The sequence below is a fragment of the Numenius arquata genome, chromosome 3, assembly GCF_964106895.1.
Source record: "Numenius arquata chromosome 3, bNumArq3.hap1.1, whole genome shotgun sequence".
Classification (NCBI taxonomy): Eukaryota; Metazoa; Chordata; class Aves; order Charadriiformes; family Scolopacidae; genus Numenius; species Numenius arquata.
Genome location: NC_133578.1, coordinates 56,243,403 through 56,264,169, shown reverse-complemented (window position 1 = coordinate 56,264,169; position 20,767 = coordinate 56,243,403). Strand labels below are relative to the sequence as shown.

General features: G+C 36.2%; 1 protein-coding gene across 1 annotated transcript in view; it reads left to right on the top strand.

Moving 5' to 3' along the window:
- The window catches only part of UBR5 (ubiquitin protein ligase E3 component n-recognin 5), an 86,398-nt gene that overhangs the window by 37,323 nt on the left and 28,308 nt on the right, over positions 1-20,767 (top strand). The window contains exons 10-22 of the mRNA XM_074145801.1: positions 3,017-3,133; positions 3,214-3,324; positions 4,082-4,236; positions 6,179-6,296; positions 7,176-7,360; positions 8,155-8,264; positions 9,801-9,913; positions 13,300-13,443; positions 13,539-13,650; positions 13,828-13,982; positions 14,907-15,104; positions 16,256-16,466; positions 20,423-20,549. Of these exons, the coding sequence (XP_074001902.1) occupies positions 3,017-3,133; positions 3,214-3,324; positions 4,082-4,236; positions 6,179-6,296; positions 7,176-7,360; positions 8,155-8,264; positions 9,801-9,913; positions 13,300-13,443; positions 13,539-13,650; positions 13,828-13,982; positions 14,907-15,104; positions 16,256-16,466; positions 20,423-20,549 (1,856 nt within the window). The remainder of the gene's footprint in view (positions 1-3,016; positions 3,134-3,213; positions 3,325-4,081; positions 4,237-6,178; positions 6,297-7,175; positions 7,361-8,154; positions 8,265-9,800; positions 9,914-13,299; positions 13,444-13,538; positions 13,651-13,827; positions 13,983-14,906; positions 15,105-16,255; positions 16,467-20,422; positions 20,550-20,767) is intronic.

The window sequence follows — 20,767 nt, the reverse complement described above, 5'->3', positions numbered from 1 at the left end:
TAAACTTTTCATCCTGTCCTTCTACTGAACATTCATAAGAAATTGTTCTGCATCTTTCTTGCTATAGCTCCACTCTGAAGTTTTGTTGGTGGTGTTTTCCAGTGGAAATTCTTCAAGGTGAATCCTGAGGGAGATGATTTAGCTGAGATCCCAGTTCAGATGTTTCTTCCATTTTGAAAACTGGAAAAGAGATCTTGAAATGTTAAAGGAAAAGACTGTAAGCTAGGGGAGAGATTAAAGTACATGAGGAATCACTACAAAATAACCAATCTTGCTTGCAAATATTTTTCCTTTTTTCATCATTTTGACGCTTAGCATTTGAGATAGAACTGTAGTAGTTCATGATGAGGATGGTTTACTTGCATTTATGGTAGGTTAAGTACCAACCTGAGATGAATCGATGAAACTTAGGAAAACTGTGTTCCTGAGAGCATTGATTTCACACACAGCCTGAGACTAGTGACGTTGAGACATGATGCATAGGTTCTAAGTTTTCTCCACAAAATAAGTGAAATCAGCTGCTCAAGAATTCAAGTCAATGAATGAATTCTTCTGACAGTTTGAATCTCATTGGACTGTAGTACTGTTAGTCTGCACTGCCCGTATCAACATTATGCCATGCGTATCAGAGCTACTCTATAGTATAGCAAGTATGGCCTTTTTTTTTTTTTCCTGCTATGCTGTAGTTAGGTGCCAGCTGAGCCTTTAGTTTCTTCAATTAGGTATATTCTGTATAGCTATTGAGACATTAAGATTTTTGTAAGCAACCTGTGTTATCTTCAAATATGTAATTTCTCTGGTCTGAAGTCAGAATTTATAGTTGAAGATGTAAGACTCTGGTTACAGAGCCAGAGCTGTCATGTTGTTCACGCATCTTTATGCCATTAGTCTTTTGAATGGCCTCGTGGAGGTGTATGTAGCATTGTCTTAATTTTTTGATCACAACTGCTAATATTTTGATGGAAGGGAGAGAAATTTTGAATGGCAAGTCCCTTTAGTGTTGAGCCTGTGGTATAAAACTGTTTATTTATGAGAAGTTGTAAAACATGTTAGCAGGATTAAAGGTCATAATGATACTGTTTTGGATCAAAAATTAATTGCTTTCCATACTTAAATTTGAGGCATTAGGCCAAATAACTTCTGAAGATTCATTTATGCTGATGAAGTAAAGAGGCATCTCATTAGACTACAGTTGCTTCTGATGATGGTTCTTTCTTAGAATATGCAATATTTATACAGAGGCACGTATTAATCATGACAGAGATTAGCATTCATGCTACTTCTGTGCTGTGTTGGTAAATGCCCTCCAGAGCAAAATATTTCTCTTCTAGAATCATAGAATGGTTTAGGTTGGAAGGGACCTTAAGGATCATCTAGTTCCAACCCCCCTGTTGATTTAACTAATTCTAGATCCTCTTATCAGGGTATAAAAGAGAATTGGTTGTGTTTGCTTCTGCTCTCCCTCCCTTCTCCCTCCTCCCTCCTCCCTTCTCCCTTCCTGTCCCTTCCCTTCCAAAATATGAGTAAACATCTTGAGCTATTGGTAAGAGATCTACTAAATCCTGTGTTATTCAAGGACACACTCACACTTTTTGAAATGTGCACTTCTGGGCATGAAAATAGTAAAAAAAAAAGTGTGAATCCAATTTATGAAACTAAAAATGTTTCCACTTGTAAACTTCTGTAGCTGAAACAAAACTCTCAATTTGGGATTCAAATAAATGTACTGGATGGTGGGCTTTTTATTTTTCATTATCTGACAAGAGTTCTGTTTCCCACCAGGTGGCTGAAACACTTAAATGTGGTATATTGTAATCTAAAAGAGGCAGCTAAAGATGCTGATCTGGGAGATTACTACAGAGATGGCTAGTTATCATGCACCTGTCTTTCAGAAAGATTTGTAGCCATAGAATACAGCATTTGATTTTATACTAGTTTGTGTTGGTTTTTTCATTCTTTAAAAGCTGTATTCTCCCTTAAGTGGAAGGGAATTTTTAGTTGTTACCAGTAAAGAAATTTAGAAAGATGAAGGCTGTCCTATAGCTGGACTTGCTGAGGAGCAGTGAATGGACGGGCCTTACAAACGCTTCTCAGTAAACAGAAGTAACTGTTTTGTGGAATCACTCACATTCACAGGTCTGTAGTTTGATACTTGTTTCAATGCAACAGGGGAACGGGAACTTTGAAAAAGGGAGATTGTAGCTGCTGCGTAGTTCCTGCAACATTGACATAACAGCGAAATCTAAGAGAGGGGGAAAACAGGCCCCTGAGATCTGGGCAAGGTAGAGGATGAAGCAGTTGAGCAAAGTGGTACTATCTCAGTAGTAGAAAGATACCATATTAGTTTTGGGAAAACGTTAAAAAGGAGAAAAGCTGGGGGGGTGGGAAGGAGGAAGAATAACCCATAATTAGAAGCTTTTCCAGCATATCAGATAATAATGATGCATTAATGTGACATGTAGCACTCTGATTTTTATTTTCTTTTTATAAACTTGATCGTGTTTGCAGTTCACCTTCAGAAGTGAAAGATAATAATTGTTTAATTGATAGTGAATTTGATAATTGATTTCTCAGATAGTTGGAAGATAACTTCATGAGTATAATCAGGAGTGGAATAATGTCACTCTCTTGTTCATTTCAAAAAGCCAGAATTTTAGAGGGAAACTCTTTTTAAATGCCAGAAGTCAAGAGATCATCTCATCTTTAATTCTATGAGCAGTGTTGTGTTCTTAAAATATTGTGGAAGCTCTTAATAAACTGTCTGTTACTTGCCGTGATATTGCTAAATTTCAGGAAAATAATATCTATTTCTTTTTTCCCTCACTCTGTCAGAAGCAATAATGCTTTTTGTGTGTGTTTGAGGGCATGCTGAGCTTGAGACAAACTGGATGTATTTTTATTTTTAAGTTCAACTTTCATGGGAACTCTGAAAAAAACAGTTACAGGTTCATTTTTTTGCATTTATATATACATTTATAATATTGCTGTCTTAGACTTCGTATTTCTGTATTTGTAGGATGGAACAAAGTTTATTTCTATTGGAGCTCTGTATTCTGAGCTCGTGGCTGTTAGCAGTAAAGGAGAACTCTATCAATGGAAGTGGAGTGAATCAGAGCCTTACAGAAATGCACAGGTACTGTACATCTTTAAATGCTTACGTTCAGAATGATTTATATGCTTTGAATATCTAAAATATTCTTTTTGTTTCCAAAGAATCCTTCGCTACATCATCCACGAGCCATGTTCTTGGGATTAACCAATGAAAAGATAGTGCTCCTTTCTGCAAATAGTATTAGAGCAACTGTTGCCACTGAAAATAACAAGGTATGAGATGTGTGCTGCTTGCAGAATTAGACAAAGCTGTTTTTTTCCAGTTACTTGTAGTGTAATATAGAGAAGTTGATTCTTCTGCTTCATTGGCAGTAGAAAGTACTTAATTTGTTCATTTATTCCACTTCTTTTCCTCTATACAGATGTAAAAACAAAACAGAAACCAAACTGGTGTTTTGTAAAAATGCAAAAAGCTTAAAAAAAAAAAATCTGGTAGATTTACAGCTTGAAACAGTTAAAAGATATCTGTTTTACCTGACTATCTGAAATACTTGACTTTTTGCTGTTACAGTAGAAACTGACACTAGTTTAAGAATAGGAAAGTTTGTTAATGTTCTGTATATATTTACTAGAAAAACTAAGGGCATTGAAGCTTTCAATGCTGTAAAGTAAGTTATCTGAATATGCTTTTCTGCCCAGTTAAGAGTGAACTTGAAACTGATTTGGTAAGATACATACACACGTTGAAGTATTCTTATGACACCTCTCTACTTTTTTTACCTTTTTTGGTTTTGTTGGGGACTGGAAATAGAGGGGGAAAAAATATCCTGAAAAGCTCTTTTCTGGAGAAAGAAAAGGTGGTAAGGGATAAAATCCCACAGGGAATCATTGGTGTTTGGTTGTTTTTTTTATTTGGATGGGGTTTGTTTGTTTTTTTATTCCCTTTCAAAACCAGTAAAAATTGCATTAAAGGTGCAACTTTTCTTTTTCTCCCCTACCTTCTTCCTTCTTTTCTTCCCTTCTCCCTTAGGTTGCTACGTGGGTAGATGAAACTTTAAGCTCCGTAGCTTCTAAATTAGAACACACTGCACAGACCTACTCAGAGCTTCAGGGAGAGCGAATTGTTTCTTTACATTGTTGTGCTCTTTATACATGTGCTCAACTAGAGAACAACTTATATTGGTGGTAAGTAAATACTGTGTTTATGTACAACAGTGTAGATCCACTGGATGTCTTCACGTTCTTGGCTCTGAGCGTTGCAAAACTACTGAACCACAGTTGTGCTGAGTTCTGAAACTCTGCACCTTGAACTTAGGTTCCCTTTTTAAAGTATATTTATTCTCTTCTTTAATGTTTAAAGCTTTTGTATCCAATTATAACATCTTTAAGAGAATAAGGTTATTTTTTTAGAAGATGTGTATAAATGCTTCAGCATTCAGATGTATCGGTACTACGCAGTATCGGAAAATAACCTTCTTTATGCCTTTCAGGCCTTTTTCGAATTATAAATATGGAGCAAACTTACCCATGTATGAGGTCCATGTTCTTCTGTCAGGCTCTGTTAGGAAGATTTGGTCTGTTACTTTGTGATCCAAATCTTAAAGAAGGGAGCAGTAACATCAGATGCTCCCTCTGGAGCTTGTTAAAATATAATGCTTTTAAACATTGTAAAATATGAAATGTTAGTTAAAATATTTAAACTAAGAATTTGATAAATAAGAAGTATATTTTAAAATAAAAAACCTCCAAACCTCAAAATAATGCTCCCCTAGGAGCTCTGAAATTAATTTCTAATTTGAGTGAATTCACTGAATATTACTCATGCATTGTCAGGATGCATTATTTTTGTCAGTGTGTCAGGAGTTGTTGCATTACATATCATGCCCAAAGCTCAAGTAGCTTGTAGGCATGGATGAATTAAATACCTGGTGATAAGTTGGAAATTGGAGCACTGAAGATAGATTCTACAAAACAGCTTGCTCATTACATTCTAATAACTCTGTGGAAAATATTTAAGTAGAATTGTAGCTAGGCTTGTAAACTTAAACACAGACGTATTTTATTCTGACTTTTAGTCCCCAGTCTCAAAATTACAGCTCTGTGGTTCTTGACCCTTACATTATGTCATGGCTGACATACCTCAGAGTAATTACTCTTAGTATAGAAACTAATAAGCTGTGACATTGGAGATTGGCTATTAAAACCTGCCGTTTTTACTGCTTTTAAAATAATCATTGCAATAAATAAAAAGACTTATTAGCATTTATATGTAATTTTTTAAAGCAATTTATTTATTAACCGACCTGTCCTTTCTGGGAAGGGTTAAATGTCAACAGTGGTGATTTTATGTTAATCAGATTGATGTAGACAGAAGCTTCTGTTACTATTGATATCGTTAGTTACAATGGTCTATATACACTGCACAGGATTTCAGTTTCCAGCGTTGCACAGGACTACTTTTCATGTTTTACTTATCATGAAGGCAGTTTTCAAGTAAAAGCATCTAACTCTATAACCCACTGGCTAAAACATGAAGTATCAAAATAATAAGCATGCTTAACTGTGCACATAGATATTATTTTCAGCTAAACTGAGTGGATCCAATTGCAAAAGAAGTGTCCTTTTTTCCCCTCTTGCAGCTTAAGTCTGTCATAAAAGTCCTAGACTCCTTCAGCTCTGTCCCCAGAGAGAAAGTGAGGCTTTTAGAATTTAAAAACAAAAAAGCTTATCTTGTTTCCCCAATGACTGCAAATTCTGGAAATTATCACTAATCATGGGAAAAATATCTTCAAGTGCAGAGGGGACAACCTACAACTTGAAAAGCTGTGACTGGAGTGTACTGTCTGCAACAGGGGTCTTGCAGCATTTTGGACTAGAAGGAAAGCCATTTGGCAGTGACATCTTATGTGCTCTCCCTCTCCCTCCTTCCACCCCCACGGTTTGGAAAGTAGGGTTGGATATAGAAAAAGATGTCATTTCTACAGTGCTTTGAGATTTTGGAAAACGTGGTACAGAGACCTTTATGTTTGATCATGACTACATTAAACAGAAGGAATAAAATGTTCAAAGTTGTAAAAAAAGCTTTTCTTTCATAGCCTTTTTAAAAATGATATGTGTTTTTCCACAGGGGTGTAGTTCCTTTCAGCCAAAGGAAGAAAATGCTAGAAAAGGCCAGAGCAAAAAATAAAAAGCCGAAGTCTAGTGCTGGTATCTCCTCTATGCCAAACATAACCGTTGGAACCCAGGCAAGTGCAACTGTCACAAGTGGCGTTTCTACAGTGCTATATGATGAGCTTACATCCTGTTCTTAAAAAAAAAAAAAAAACCCAAAACAACAAACCAACAAACCAAAACTAATTAGATTCTATTCTTGTTATGCATAAAAGTTGTATCAAAAATACGGCATTAACATAGTATCTTTTAATTATATGACTGTAAATTGATGTGTCTTGTTAGTGTTATTTTTGTTTTACAAGTGTGATTATTGCTGCAAACATGGAGGATCAAGCTGTACTCATACAAATTACTTCTATTTTAACTTACCTACTGATCCTGTATTTTGAGAGAAAGTAAAGATAGAAATACGATTCTCAGTAGAACTGATACCTTTGTAAATGATTTGGCATTTAAGTGCCTGCAATATTAGGGTCTGGGTTTGATTTATTTTTGCAGTGGGATAGGCCTTTGGTTTGAAGCCTTTATCAAAAAGGTTAATAGCTGATACAGAGGTGTAGGCGTCTTTTTGTGATTAGTCTTGGAACTGGTATGAGACAAAACAGCTTCTTCCCAGGGAGCACATTTCTTTTGGTTCCCAGTCCATTCTAATGAACTCTAGGATGAGTCTTTATTATTGGATGAATTGTTCCTTTTGTGGTTGAGCATCTAAATGCTATATATTAAACAGTTGCGTTGCTAGAGCTGTTGCTTTCAGCTGTGAATTGCACAACAGCCTCTTTTTTCCTAGCAGAGTGCATAGTGCATCCTGCTGACTTTCTTCTTCATCTAGTTCCATAAGTTTTCTTACTTTTTGACTACTGCATATGTCACCAAGAAAATGCATGCAATATATGATGTCACTCAGTATAATCTATTGTTCTCATAGAAATGGATATTTCTATCTGTAGGTGTGTTTAAGAAATAATCCCCTCTATCATGCTGGAGCAGTTGCTTTTTCAATCAGTGCTGGAATTCCTAAAGTGGGTGTGTTAATGGAATCTGTTTGGAACATGAATGACAGCTGTCGATTTCAGCTTCGGTCACCTGAGAGCTTGAAAAACATGGAGAAAGCTAGCAAAACTACTGAGGCAAAGTAAGTGTTGAGAACACATACACTCAGAACACGTATTTGATATACTCTTGACTTGGTGATCAATTAAAAACTGAAAAGACAACAGGTCAGGTTTTTATCAGATGGAACTTTTTGCCGCCTTTATAAGATTCTAGCTTTCTTGCAAACTCTGTTGAATGTGCAGAAATGCTCACTGCAGGAAAGGTGTCTCAGTTGTGTGAAACCACAATGGAAATGTGAAATACAGAAGGAATATTAAACGAAGACTTTCCTTCAGTGATTCATAAAGTTTCCAAGATTTTTATATTTGAGTAACTGAAGTGGTTTTGTTACAGAACTTAACTCTTTTCTGGCCGTTCTTCATGGCATTGAGAGACCTGCGTTGGCCCCTTCATAGTTTGAAACAAAAATGATTGGGTTGACAACTGCCAGTTAAATGTTTCTTAAAACAGATTGAAAACATTTCAAGAAAAGCTTGAAAAAGTTTAGCAGTTCTAGAGTTTCAGGTTACTGTATGAAGCTAATAGTTCTTCCTGTCTTCAAATCCCTGATTAAGAAGCATGGCACCATTCCCGACATTGGATGTATAGCCTTGTCAGTTAGGATGGCTATTCCCAAGTAAGGGGTTATTTCTTTAAAGTATTGGTTTTGGTTTTGGTTTTCTTTTAAAAAAAAAAAAAAAAAATTAAAAAAACACAAAAAAACCCCAAACCAAGCGAAAAAAAGTGGCTGGGACACACTAACACTTTGTCCATTATCACAGAAAAGATTTCACCTTTTTCTTTCTTCATTCTAAGTAATGCTTTTTGTTCTAGACCTGAAAGCAAACAGGAACCAGTGAAAACTGAGATGGGTCCTCCGCCATCCCCAGCTTCCACTTGTAGTGATGCATCTTCAATAGCAAGCAGTGCATCAATGCCATATAGTAAGTAACATGTAGCTCGTAGTAACATAAAATATTTGTGTAAATCGGAAGTTTTCATAGAAGGCAGTTCTATGGAGATTCTGTACTAATTTCAGAATCTGATTACAAATCCTTTTTGGTCTTTCAGTCTGAACCACAATATATGTAAAGGCTTTTGTAGTAGACTTTAGATGTCAGTGTTAAATTTAACTTATTAGTGTAAGCAATGACTACTTTGATGTAAGATGTATCTAAGCAAGCATAACATAACAAGCATTCTTAGTTCTTATAATCAAAAGTATTTTTCAGGAGGTGATCTAGTCTCAAGATAAAGCTGTTTATGTTTAATTGCAATGTGATAGTGAGTTTCTTTACAGCCCAGAAGTTGAACTTGCTTTGGAAAATTCCTTTTAAGTTTAAGCTGTTCTTGCGCAGCTTGCTGTGCCAGTGCATACAGCAGTAGTTGGTCATCTATTACATAAAACATCTAAACCCAGATGTTCTTTACTAACATACAAAAGCAGTGAGAGAAGTTTTATAGTACAAGTTGTACTTCAAACCTAAATTTAGGCTGTATTAGAATTCATGTAACTGACCCCTTAAGCTTTTTTTCTCTGTTTAAACCCATATATTTATAAAGGATTAATTACAGTCTTCTCTGTGCTCTTGTTTCTTCTAATTGTTCACGTACTGAAGTTTTAAGAAGTGTTTGCCTAGGGAATGAAATGATCTCGTTAAGTGACTGAGAATCTCATATGGTCAGATCCGCAGTACTAATTAATTGTACTAGTAGAGTCTTTTGCTACTTCTCTTTTGCAGTTCTTTCAACTGTAATTTTTCACTGACTGTAACTTTGCTTGGGATTTTGAACTAGTCTTTGAAGTTAACTTCACAGTTAGAAGTTCTCTGCTTCTTACTTTAAATATGTTGGTAATATTAATTACAGTACAGAAACTCAATTCAGGTGGTAAAGTTAATTTAGCCATGTTACGTATTTAAATTTGATCTTGAGTGTACCACAGTTACTGTTCAGATAATGTCTTTGCAGCAAATCTAACTTACCGCAATTGCTGTTAGCCCAAATAGCCATTTTCTGCCTCATCTGCTGCTCTTCTAGATGCTTACCAAAGCCCATACGTAGTGGACAAGCTGACTTTTTGCAAGGGTGATACAAAGCACTGTAGCTGGGCTGAATGTAGCCGGGCCTCACAATGTCAGTTTTGTTACTTAGAGCATATGAATATCTGAGCCCCGCTAAAACCGTTTCTTGTATTCGAATTATTTTGCTTAAATGTCCTTAAAATAGCTTTGTTTATCTGATAGGCTTTATTAGTACTAGTTTAATTGAAAAACATCAAAGTGCCATGTTATACTGTTAGGTAACTCTAACTTCAGGTGGTTTTATAGTCATATTCTTGTTAACCTCTTGTTAAGTTCTAGATCTGAACATTGATACTCTTTTTTGGGAGGAAGGTTTGGTGTTCACTGAACATTGCATTTTGATGCTTTGATTAAATATTTCAAGTGTTTTCTTTGGTAATTACTTTTTTGTCTCAGAGCGACGACGATCTACTCCTGCCCCAAAAGAGGAGGAGAAAGTGAATGAAGAGCAGTGGTCTCTGAGGGAAGTTGTGTTTGTGGAAGACGTTAAGAATGTTCCTGTTGGCAAGGTTTGTCTAAAATACTCTGTCCCACCATCTTTGGGGAGGGAGGCAAAAAAAAAGTTTTTCCTTTTAGATAAGCTAACAGTTAAAAGAATCATAGTTTTGGGGATTTTTGAGAATGTTTCTGGCTACTGTGACTTCTGTTGCATTTTTATTTGTCCATAACACATAAACTCAGTAATAGACTGAGTGTGTTGTGAATAAAATGTTCTGAAACTTAAAAAATAACATTCTGGTACTTTAAGTTTTGAACCACAGTATTAAGAAAAGCAGATGTGGTTTTACCCAAAAGATTATTTTTGGTGACTTGAGCAATAGCTCCCACCCTTGTCTAGTGAGATTGTGGAGAGTTACATGTGTTGTGACTGACTTTCACATACACATCAGCTGAGCGTTTAGGTTTGTGTTCTGGCAACCGAAGAATGGAAATGTTTTGATTTAGAAATGACACGATTCATTAACATGACTAGAAAGTTATTTCATTTATGACTCCAGAAAATCTGTTTGGTCCATATAATTTTTTCATTTTTTCTCTAGTAAACCTTTGCTTTATAGTGATATAGAGGAAAATACTGTGTTTCTCCTTTGCCATTGTTGTGCGATGTTAGGAGGGATTAGGTCGTTTAGACAGTTCTCTGCTATGCTTTTCAATAATAAGAGCAACAGGAATGCCAATAATGGTTTTCCGCAAAATGAGAAAGTTGGATTGCTTTCTACTTGATTCCTAGAAGATCCAAATAAAAAAAAAAGGGAAAAAAACAAAAGAGTAACCAGAAGAGGAAATAACTGTCTGAAAGAAGGCAGTTGGATTTAGTCAAGGCTATTTCACCAGCATCCTTAATGGGTTTACTTGTGCAGGAGTGGAAGATTTGTCTTGAGCAGTATCCTTGAAAGGAGGAGGCCCACAATGAATTTTCACTATCAAGTCTAGGTCATTTCTGCAAAAAGGAGCTTGGAGCAACTTAATTCATCGAAACACTTCAGTTTCTGTAAACGGGGTTTGAGATCTAGTTGAAGGTGCTGCAACTATTGCTCATCTCTTATACCAGTTTTGGGAAAGCCCCTGTTGTCCTTATCTGTTCTTCTTGTTTTAGATCGGTAGATTTTGAGGACAGAGACTATTTCTATATATGGTTGTAAAGGTTTCTGTGTGCTGCATCAAGAACAACTACTGTAATAAATATAGAAGAGCTTGAATTTTTATATGTAGATGTTTTTACTGAGGTGCTAAAACCAGTAAGTGGGCTGTCTTCTGAATAGAGTTATTGCTGCTGAGTCTATTCGGTCATTTATGGCAAAGATGGTTTTTTTCTTCATAAAGCATGCAGTCCTTTTCCAGAGAGGTATATGTATATGGTTGTTCAGTCTTTTCCTTTTACAGTTTTGTAACACACTATCTTTAGAGTTTAGATAGACTCCAGCAGACAAAACTGAAAATCTTTTTTGCCTAGTGGTGTCCAGATTAAAGACAGAAATACAGTTTAGGCCCTATTATATGTTCTGTTTGTAATTTGGATCACTTGTGTGATTGTATGAAAGACTGGAGGCATCTCAGTCTGCAGAAGGGATACTCTTCGCAGTGTTCTCCTACAGGCTCCAGAATAGCTCATATTGTTAACTCTGGAACTTTGGAAGGGCTCATTCTGCTTTGAGAGTAGAAGTAGAAGCCTTTTCTGTGGTGGTAAAATTTCTTCCATTCCAAGAAAGACATCAGATAAGAAATAAAAAAGGTGTTTTCCCTGGTCTGCTGCTGCTGTGTCTTGAGAAGGGAGTATGGTGATTCTGGATCCAATTACCAAATTTGGATCCAAATAGATTTGCTTCTGAAAGGCTCAAATGCTGGTGGACACCTTGGTTATTTTCAGAGGCTATTCAGCCTATTATTAATGTGGTTTTAAATGAACAATGGTAAGAGGGAACAGGAGAGGAGAAGCGGAGCTCAGGACCTGCTTCCACTTCCTTTTCAGGAAGGGAGTTCAGTTGAATCTTTTCTGCCTATCAGTGTGCTTTGGCATCATGACTTAAATGAGCGTGGCAATGGGTTGATAGTAAGGACAAAGGAGATAAAAATTATGTTCATCCTTCAGTTGTTTCAGTTTATCAATTCTTTTTTTTCTTCCATTAAAAAGAAAGATCAGATCTCGTTAGTTATCCTGTGGTTTAAAATGCTCTAAAAAGGCTTTTTACTTTTGGAAAAAAATCTTTAAACTTTCATTTTGTTGCTTGCTTCATTCATTTGTTCTTTTAATTTATTCCTAGTAAAGCAAACATTTGTATATGTAGTTAAAATGTTTGGTTTTAATTGGCGCACTTTTACATTAGCGATATGAACAATGTAAGTACATTAGATCTGTAAGCTAAAGTGTCTAAATCCTTTAAGATTTTGCATTTTATTTTTGTTAATGCATTTTTTAATTAATTCAGACATATAATTTTAATTAAAGAAGAATGTTAATGTTGCTCATTTGTCTTGTTTAGTGTGAGCCCATTATATCACGTCTCTGTTTTATAGCTTTCTATGCACAATTGCTATCAAGTGTTTCACTCGAGCTCCCGATTGCTTCCTACGTCAATGGATAGTTTTATTTTCTTTCTGTGTAACAGCCAATAGCCATAGTAGTAACTGTTTAACTAAATAACTGTATCTTAGTTGCCCCTTGAGGAGGTGAATTTCTTCTCAACCAAATCTTAGTAAGTATATTTCCCAGTTTGTAAAGATACATGATTTTCTTCTTGAACCAAAAAATGGGGAAGAAAAAAAAAATTGGCATGTGGACTCTGAAAGAGTCACCATAGAGTTCCAGCATTTTAAAAATTGTCAGCATTTTTTTGAACACATGAAAAGTGATGTAAGTGAAATTTCCTGTTTTGTGTAGTACAAGAGCTAGTGGGCACTTAAAGAAGTAAGAGGCTCAGTGTAGATGTGTTTTGTTGAATTGTTAGCTAATACTTGGAACTCTTTGCCACAAGAAGAGTGTCTATTTCCAAAAGCTGTTGGACAAATTAGTAAGAGAAGGATCTATCCAGGCTATTAAACGTGAAGTTGTCTAGCTGTTTCCAGTAGGTGGGAGCTGGAAAGATACAAGGGAAATATCAGCAGGAGCTTCTCTAGTCTGTTTGTATTGGTTCCTGTTGGACATAAGATGTTGAAATGGGAAGTCCTTTGATCTGATTCAGGATGCCTGTGAAGTCATTAAGAGATCCAAGTTTTTAAGATTTTGGTAATTTTAGCAAAACAACAAGACTAATGACCAAGAGTTGTAAAATTTTATCACCGAGTATCGTAATTTTTTTTATTTTCCTGATAAAAGTGTGGTTTATTTTGAAGCAAATCAACCTAAACAGTTTCTATTCAAAGCTTTTGGTAAAGCTGTAATGTGTTCTGCTTGTAGGTGCTAAAAGTGGATGGTGCTTACGTTGCTGTGAAATTTCCAGGCACCTCCAGTAATGCAAACTGTCAGAGCAGTTCTAATTCAGATCCTGATCCTTCTTCTCTTCTCCAAGACTGTAGGCTGCTCAGAATAGATGAACTGCAGGTATGTCTTTGTGAAATGTTGAAAAAACAATCAGTATTTTGAAATGTCAGCACTGTGTGCTTAATTACATCTTAAAATTTTACCTATATTTTCAGGTTGTAAAAACTGGTGGAACTCCAAAAGTTCCTGACTGTTTCCAAAGGACACCTAAAAAGCTGTGTATTCCTGAAAAAACAGAGATACTAGCAGTAAATGTAGATTCAAAAGGCAAGTAGGACTTACCCTGTAATGTACTCTGTTAGATCCTTTATTACCTGTCTCGCTTCCTAGTGGAAAACAACTGTCAAATCCATTGATACTTCTTAAAAGTACTTTAGTTAGGAGTTCTTTTACTGGATGCCATCAGGAAAAGGCATTAACTTTTTCCTTTGTGTGTCTCTGAAGGCGTGCATGCTGTTCTGAAGACGGGGAACTGGGTTCGATACTGTATATTTGACCTTGCCACAGGAAAGGCTGAACAAGAAAATAATTTCCCTACTAGCAGCATTGCATTCCTGGGTCAGAATGAGAGAAGTGTTGCTATTTTTACAGCTGGACAGGTTTGTAGTTTTGTATCTCGATCGTTTAACCTCACTGCACATCACTTCTGTCATCTTTGAATGGGATGGTACAGCCTTTTGTAAGACTTTTCCAAAGACTTGCAAAGAAATAGTTCTTCAAAAGGGTTATGAAAGACTTGCAGCTACCATTAATATTTTGAAGGCACAAGGGGAATAGCAATCTAACACACTTAAGCGCTTTTAATAATCTTACTCAAATTCTGCCTTGAACGAAAAGTAAAAAAGGGGGGGGGGGAAACTGTAGTTTCTGTGTTAGTGTAAACTTGTTATCTAGCTATATTTCAGAATTAGGTCAGATGAAAATCCACTCTTGAAAATAAATGGAAATGCTAAAAAAGCAATCTGTATTTGAGACTAAAAATGATATATTGAGGTTTTGTGCAACTCTTTTTACTATCCAATATTAAATATCTTATTTTATCTGATTGATTACCCTGTGCAGGGATCTGTGAGGAGGGCTGAGGAAAAAAATGCCAAAACCATTTTATTAACTTCCACAAACATGATGTACTTTGCTTAGGATAGTTGAAGGAAACATTTTTGGCAAAAGAACTGAATTTGAATGTTTCGTTTTTGTATATTCAACTTTCTCTGGAACATTTAAGTAAGCTAAAAGTATAGGTACTATATGTTTCCTTGGTAATATTCTGTGATGAATATGTCATAAAGAAGATATTTCTAATAGCATTTACTATGTTAAGCGTGTTTCAGGCATTTGAGAAAAGGAATCTGGTATCTTATGCTGCACCACTTGTAATGGTAGGAGACAATGGCATAAATGAGAATTTTAAGTAAACTGTTCTAATTGTTGACAGTCAAGCAGAACTGGACCTTTTGGGAAGGATAATATTTATAAATTGTGGAGACTTATTGTTAAAACTTTTTTTTTTCCCCCAAATGTAGGAATCTCCTATTATTCTTAGAGATGGAAATGGTACAATCTATCCAATGGCAAAAGATTGTATGGGTGGGATACGAGACCCTGACTGGCTTGATCTTCCACCTATTAGTAGTCTTGGAATGGGTGTTCATTCCTTAACAAATCTTCCTGCTAACTCGACCATCAAAAAGAAAGCTGCTATTATCATTATGGCTGTTGAGGTAAAATATTTTCTTTACTACAGAATTATATATTTTTTTTTTTCTCTTGCTTTTAGAAAGTTATGCTTAAAGCAGCTTTGTGTTTAGATACCGATTTGTATTTTCACTATTTCAAAGAAACTGATTTCAGTAGAAGATTGTCTTAGAAACATGAAGGCTCAAACAAATTTATGTAATGAAGTGAAAGATCCATTTTGGGGGGTGCATGGCTTCTGTATCATGCTTTTAACTAGTAATGTTTTCTTAGGCATTACTTTTAAAACTGTTACCTTTTTATGTATACTACCACTATACAATTTTATTTATTTTATGGGTGCACATTTTTTCTGAGGGATCCAACAACTTGTTTTCTTGTGAATGCAGTACTTTTTTTTTTTTTTTTTTTTTTTTACTTTTTAACCTTATATATGGACCATATATTAGGAAATTGTGAGAGTCAAGTGAAGATTTTTTCACTTGAGTTGCCTGTAGAGTTCTGAACTCAGCTGCGGTGCTGTACGCATAGTACGAATAGCTCTACTGTGAATTTAAATCTCATACTTGTATAAGCCCGTCAGTGATTTGGTGCATTTTAGTTAGATCTGCTGTGTGCTGTGCTGCCACTGGGAGGTATTGTGTACCTGTTAGACTGAGAGTGATTTTGCAGTGGAGTATTCCATCACTGTGGAGAAGCTTGTTATATATAGGGTGAGCCTCCCAGACCTTCAGTGGCTTCTATTCGTTCATGTCTCAGCGTGTATATCGCTTGAATAAAACAAATATGTTAGAGAGAGTTAATGTAGACTCCTTAGTTTTTTCAGTTGTACTGCTTTTCCCATGTTACATGTAGCCATGAAATAGAAGTAATGTTTCCTAAGAACTGAGCTATGAACCCAAAGGCATACTTTTGTGAGCCTGATAGCTTCTGCTGCTTAAGCCTCTCCTTTCCTTTTACTTGTCTCTGCCTCAATGCACGCTGGTTTCTGGTTTTAACAGTGCTATAATTGAGATGATGCGTTTTCTCAACAGTTCCTGCTCTGACTTCAAGCCACTGTCCTAGATTTAGACCTTTCTATTAATTTAAAAAACAGAAAACTAGAAGTACTTAGAAAACTTATATGGCTGCCTTTTGTATTTTAAATTGTTAAAATCTTTTATTCTTTTGAGTACAGAAGCAAACTTTAATGCAGCACATTCTCCGATGTGACTATGAGGCTTGCAGACAATACCTGATGAATCTTGAACAAGCAGTTGTCCTGGATCAGAATCCACAAGTGCTGCAGACGTTCCTTGGCCATAGATGTGACGGAAACCGCAATATTCTGCATGCTTGTGTGTCTGTATGCTTTCCAACCAGCAACAAAGAAACAAAAGAGGAAGAGGGTGAGCTCAACAATATCATGAAAATACTTGGAAAATAAACTTTTTATGCATTTTCAAGAACATTTGAAATAAATGCTGCATTCTTCATATATGGGTATCTTAAAATATAGCACCTGCGATGTGTCCTAGCCTTTTGAAGGTGCTGAGACAACATTTTTATTACTCTCATAAGGATTTCTAAGAATTCTACAGTTAAGAATAAGAAGTTGGTTTTATTGGTTGTAAAAGACAAACATTCTACATCCACTTGTTAGTTTTAGACAAAAACAAGTACTCTTCTGCCTTTATGTCACTAGTATCCCCATTATATCACTAGTAAGCTTTTAAGAGAAACGGTATTTAATATTTTTCAAGTGTTATAGCATATGTTAATGTCTCTAATAAGAAATGCTACTTGCAGTTGACACATATTAAGAATTGCGAAAGAATGAGTTTCTGTTAGTGCTAGTTACTGACACCATTTAAAAATGTCTATTAAATACTATTATGTAAAAATTATAAATAAGGTTGCTAAGTCAAGCACTCAAAAATTAGGAAATGCCAGAATTAGGTTTACCCATGTGCTATACATGGGTATGCGTTGTGAAATGGTCTTTAATTACACCGTCATACTATTTTTTCCACAGGACTACCTCATTCAGTGCACAAGATGGACGGTGCTCACCGAATGGGTAGCTATTCAATATTTCTTTTTATCCTCATCATTCAGTGTGTGGCCCCATTCCTTACTTATTGCACACCATACAAAACCTGCACTGAATAATGAATGAACTTCCTTGTGGGATTTTTGTATGGTGCTGTCATTGAATTTTAGTCATTTATAGACCTTAATTGTTCCTCATATCCCTATTTCTAAAATGGGGATAATGCTGCAGCTTTCTCATCTCTTGAAGGTGTTATAGCTTGAAGTTTTTCTGTATTCAAAGCTATTAACTGATTTTGAGGGTTCTGTTTGAGAAGTCTAAGGCCTGATCTCTTTTTTCTGAGTAGGTGTTATTTCAAAACACTTTATTCTAGAGCTGGATTAATAATAGTTTTAGTTGTTCTGTGAATGTTAATTATTGCTGTGAGTCAGGCACCTTTTAGGTGTCCGTAAATGAGTAAAATGTATCATGATCGTCTGTAAAAACTTGTTTCACAAAGTTCTGTGTGCTGTTAGATGTGGCAGAAATAGGTTCCCGTTCTCCAAAGTGATGTTCAGTGGCATTAAACACAAGACAGTGCTTCCCCCCTCTCCTTGCCAAGCTGTTGCTGCCTTACTACGTGCCTTCCAAATGTTGCAGCAAGCAGGGCATTAACAGCTTGCTCATTTGTACAACCCTTCATCTGTAGTGTGTCGTCCATCCTGTGCACTGATTGAGGCAGGGGTCTTGTTGCAGGGGTGGGAGGAGGGGGAACAAAAAAACCCCAAAACAACAACAAAAAAAACCAACCAAACAAACAAAAATGAACTGTGTAACTGAAGATTGTTTTACTATAAGCACACAAGGAAGTTGAAATAAGGATGCATGGGCAAACTTAATCTGACTTTTCCTAATTTGAGTGCTTGTCTTTGCAACCTTGACATTTTTTCAGTAACTTCATTTGGATGTAATTTAACTTTCTGAAAAATGAAAAACGTGAACCTGATAGACATTTAACACCCCTCTGCCTCTCTCTTTCCCCTCACAAAAATTGTTTTAAAAGATTCAAATCACATTCACCTTCCACTGTAATTGTAAATGATGGATATTAGGACAAGTTTATTTTCTGTGCATCATCTGGAGAGCAGTGGTGACTAATGTTACTGTCCATAAGTTAAAGGGCCATCTGTTAAACTGTAAAAGAAGTTTGATTTATGAGTAAAGGCTTCAGTTCCAGACTCCAGATATGATGTTCTTCAACAATTACAGAACATACTGCCCCATTCCAGCTCGTACCTGCCTGAGATCCTTCACTCGGGCAGGGATGAGCTTTTTTTGTTCTCAGATCCTGTGCCTAGTTTCACGATAGCTCCTGCAGTGTTGGATAAACAAATTGCAGGAAAAGTGGCCCCAGACCTGCAAAGCTGGGGGAAGGCTGCTCTGTTTCTCAGTGATTTGATGTCTCCTCAGTCTCACCAATAGAAAGGATCTAGAAAAAGGCAGGTCCAAAAGAAATATCCAAAGCATGTGTAATCATTAAAGAGTTAAGATACTAAATTTCAGATAACTACTGAACACCTACAAACTGAGTTTTTTTTCTAGAGAATTGGGACAGACTTCATTAGGCAACAGAACAGCAAATTACGCTTAAAGCCAAGGGCATTTAGAATTGATGGGTCTCCAAAAATGAATACTAACTTCGTAAGTGGAACAGTGAAAATTCAGTTACAGTTTAGTGTGGGACCAAAGATAGATGAACTCTCTGTTGCAGAGAACATTTGTATTGTTTTGTATTCCTTGAGGGATCCCTCTCAAGAGCTGTGACTGCTCGTGTGAGGGCTCCAGAAGTAATACGTGATGAGTCATGAGCTAAAAGAACTAGTGGATCTTAGAAAGGAGTATGGCACAAATACAACGGCATTTGCGACTACAGGTCAACTAGTGTAGAACTAGGGGCACAGGAGTAAAGTTCTGCTAAGTGTTTGATGGTCATCTGCTATGGTAGTAGGTGATTTTGTCTAAGAAACTGCACATGCTTGAGAACAAGCAAAACCTAAGACCTTTGCTACCTGTAAACATACTATAAAAGCTGATAAACACCATCGAATTATCTTATTCTATGAACTCAAAGGTAAAGGTAGTATAAGTGCATTGTTGTGGTGTTTCGTTTGTTTTTTTTTTTTTTTTAAAAAAGGTGAGGGGGCATTATCCATATAGTACTGTCAGTGGAGAAAATTTGCATGCAGAGGATGGTGACTGTCAGTTTGAGAAGCCTTTAAATGGAAAGTGAGCACTAGCCATAGCATGGCCTGAAAGAATGATCAGAGTCACTTTAAGGAATTTTTTTTTCTTTTTTCAGAAATACACTTTTGTATAAAAAATTGACTTTCATTCTGCTGAAAGTAAAATTGCCCCTCTCCTGGCCTGTGTCACGCTAAAAGTGGCTTCTCTGTTCTCTGACAGTTCTTTCTGGATCCATGGCTGTGGTGATTCATAATTTGCTGTGTAGTAGCTATGCGATCCTTAATTTTCAGTAACTCCTAAAGAAGCAATGGCTGTTACTCTGCAAACCTTGTACAGCTGATTTCACTGCTTTATGTCTATATTTATATTGCAGATAAGTAAATCCATTTTAGTTCTTTGCTTCAGGTGGCTGCTTCAAGTTGTATTGCAACTGTACAACTAGGCAGTTTTTTATATTCTGTATAGCACTTGGCACAATTCAGTCCTCACTATGACTAGGACCTTTAGGTATTATGGTGCTTAGGGTTTTAGATGTTAGATGAAATGCTCGTTCTTTCTGATGTAAACTGATTGTGCTGCCTTACTATAATAAAAACACAGTTTTCCTAAGCATGCTCAGAAGTAGACTGTGTATCTTACAAGCCCAGAACTTTGCATCATTGTTCATAGCTGCTCATTGTGAAGTGTGGGTTTTGTCTTTTTTTGTGGTAGTCTGGGTTTTTTTTGGTTGTCCTTACTTTTGAAGCCTTGACTCAGCAAGTGTCTGGAATCAGCTGTGTGATAGGTCCTTGTCTCTTGATGATACTGAAAACTGAAAGCTTGTTCTGGAATTCGGATGTCTTGTATTTCCTTCCTTGATGGCCTTTTAAAAACCAAACCCAGTCAGAATTATGGTTAAGCTTGTCACAAATGAAAATTTCTACATGAATCTACTCTGTCCCTGTAAATCTTAAAAAAAAAAAAAAAAAAAAAAAAAAAAAAAAATTGCAGGGAATGTTTTATGATCAGTGACATTTCGTACTTTATACTCCTTCCTTAGAATTTTCCCAAGTGAAATTTTGGCATGAACACATTTTCTTAATTTTTCAGAAGCAGAGCGTTCTGAAAGGAATACATTTGCTGAAAGGCTCTCAGCTGTGGAAGCTATTGCAAATGCAATCTCCGTTGTGTCAAGTAATGGCCCAGGAAATCGGGCAGGATCATCAAGCAGCAGAAGGTAAACTGACTAATGCTTCCTTCTTTGCATGCTAATTTCTGCATTAATTGCCAGTCTCTTATTAATTCTTTCCTTCAGTCTACTTTAGGAATGGGCTCTGTTGCTAGCTTAAAGTCAGATTTCACTTCTTCACATACCAAGCTAGAGCTCTAGTGGGTTTTCTTGTTCTCACCCTTTTCTAGGGTGAGAACTAATGGTGGGATATTTCTAAACTAATT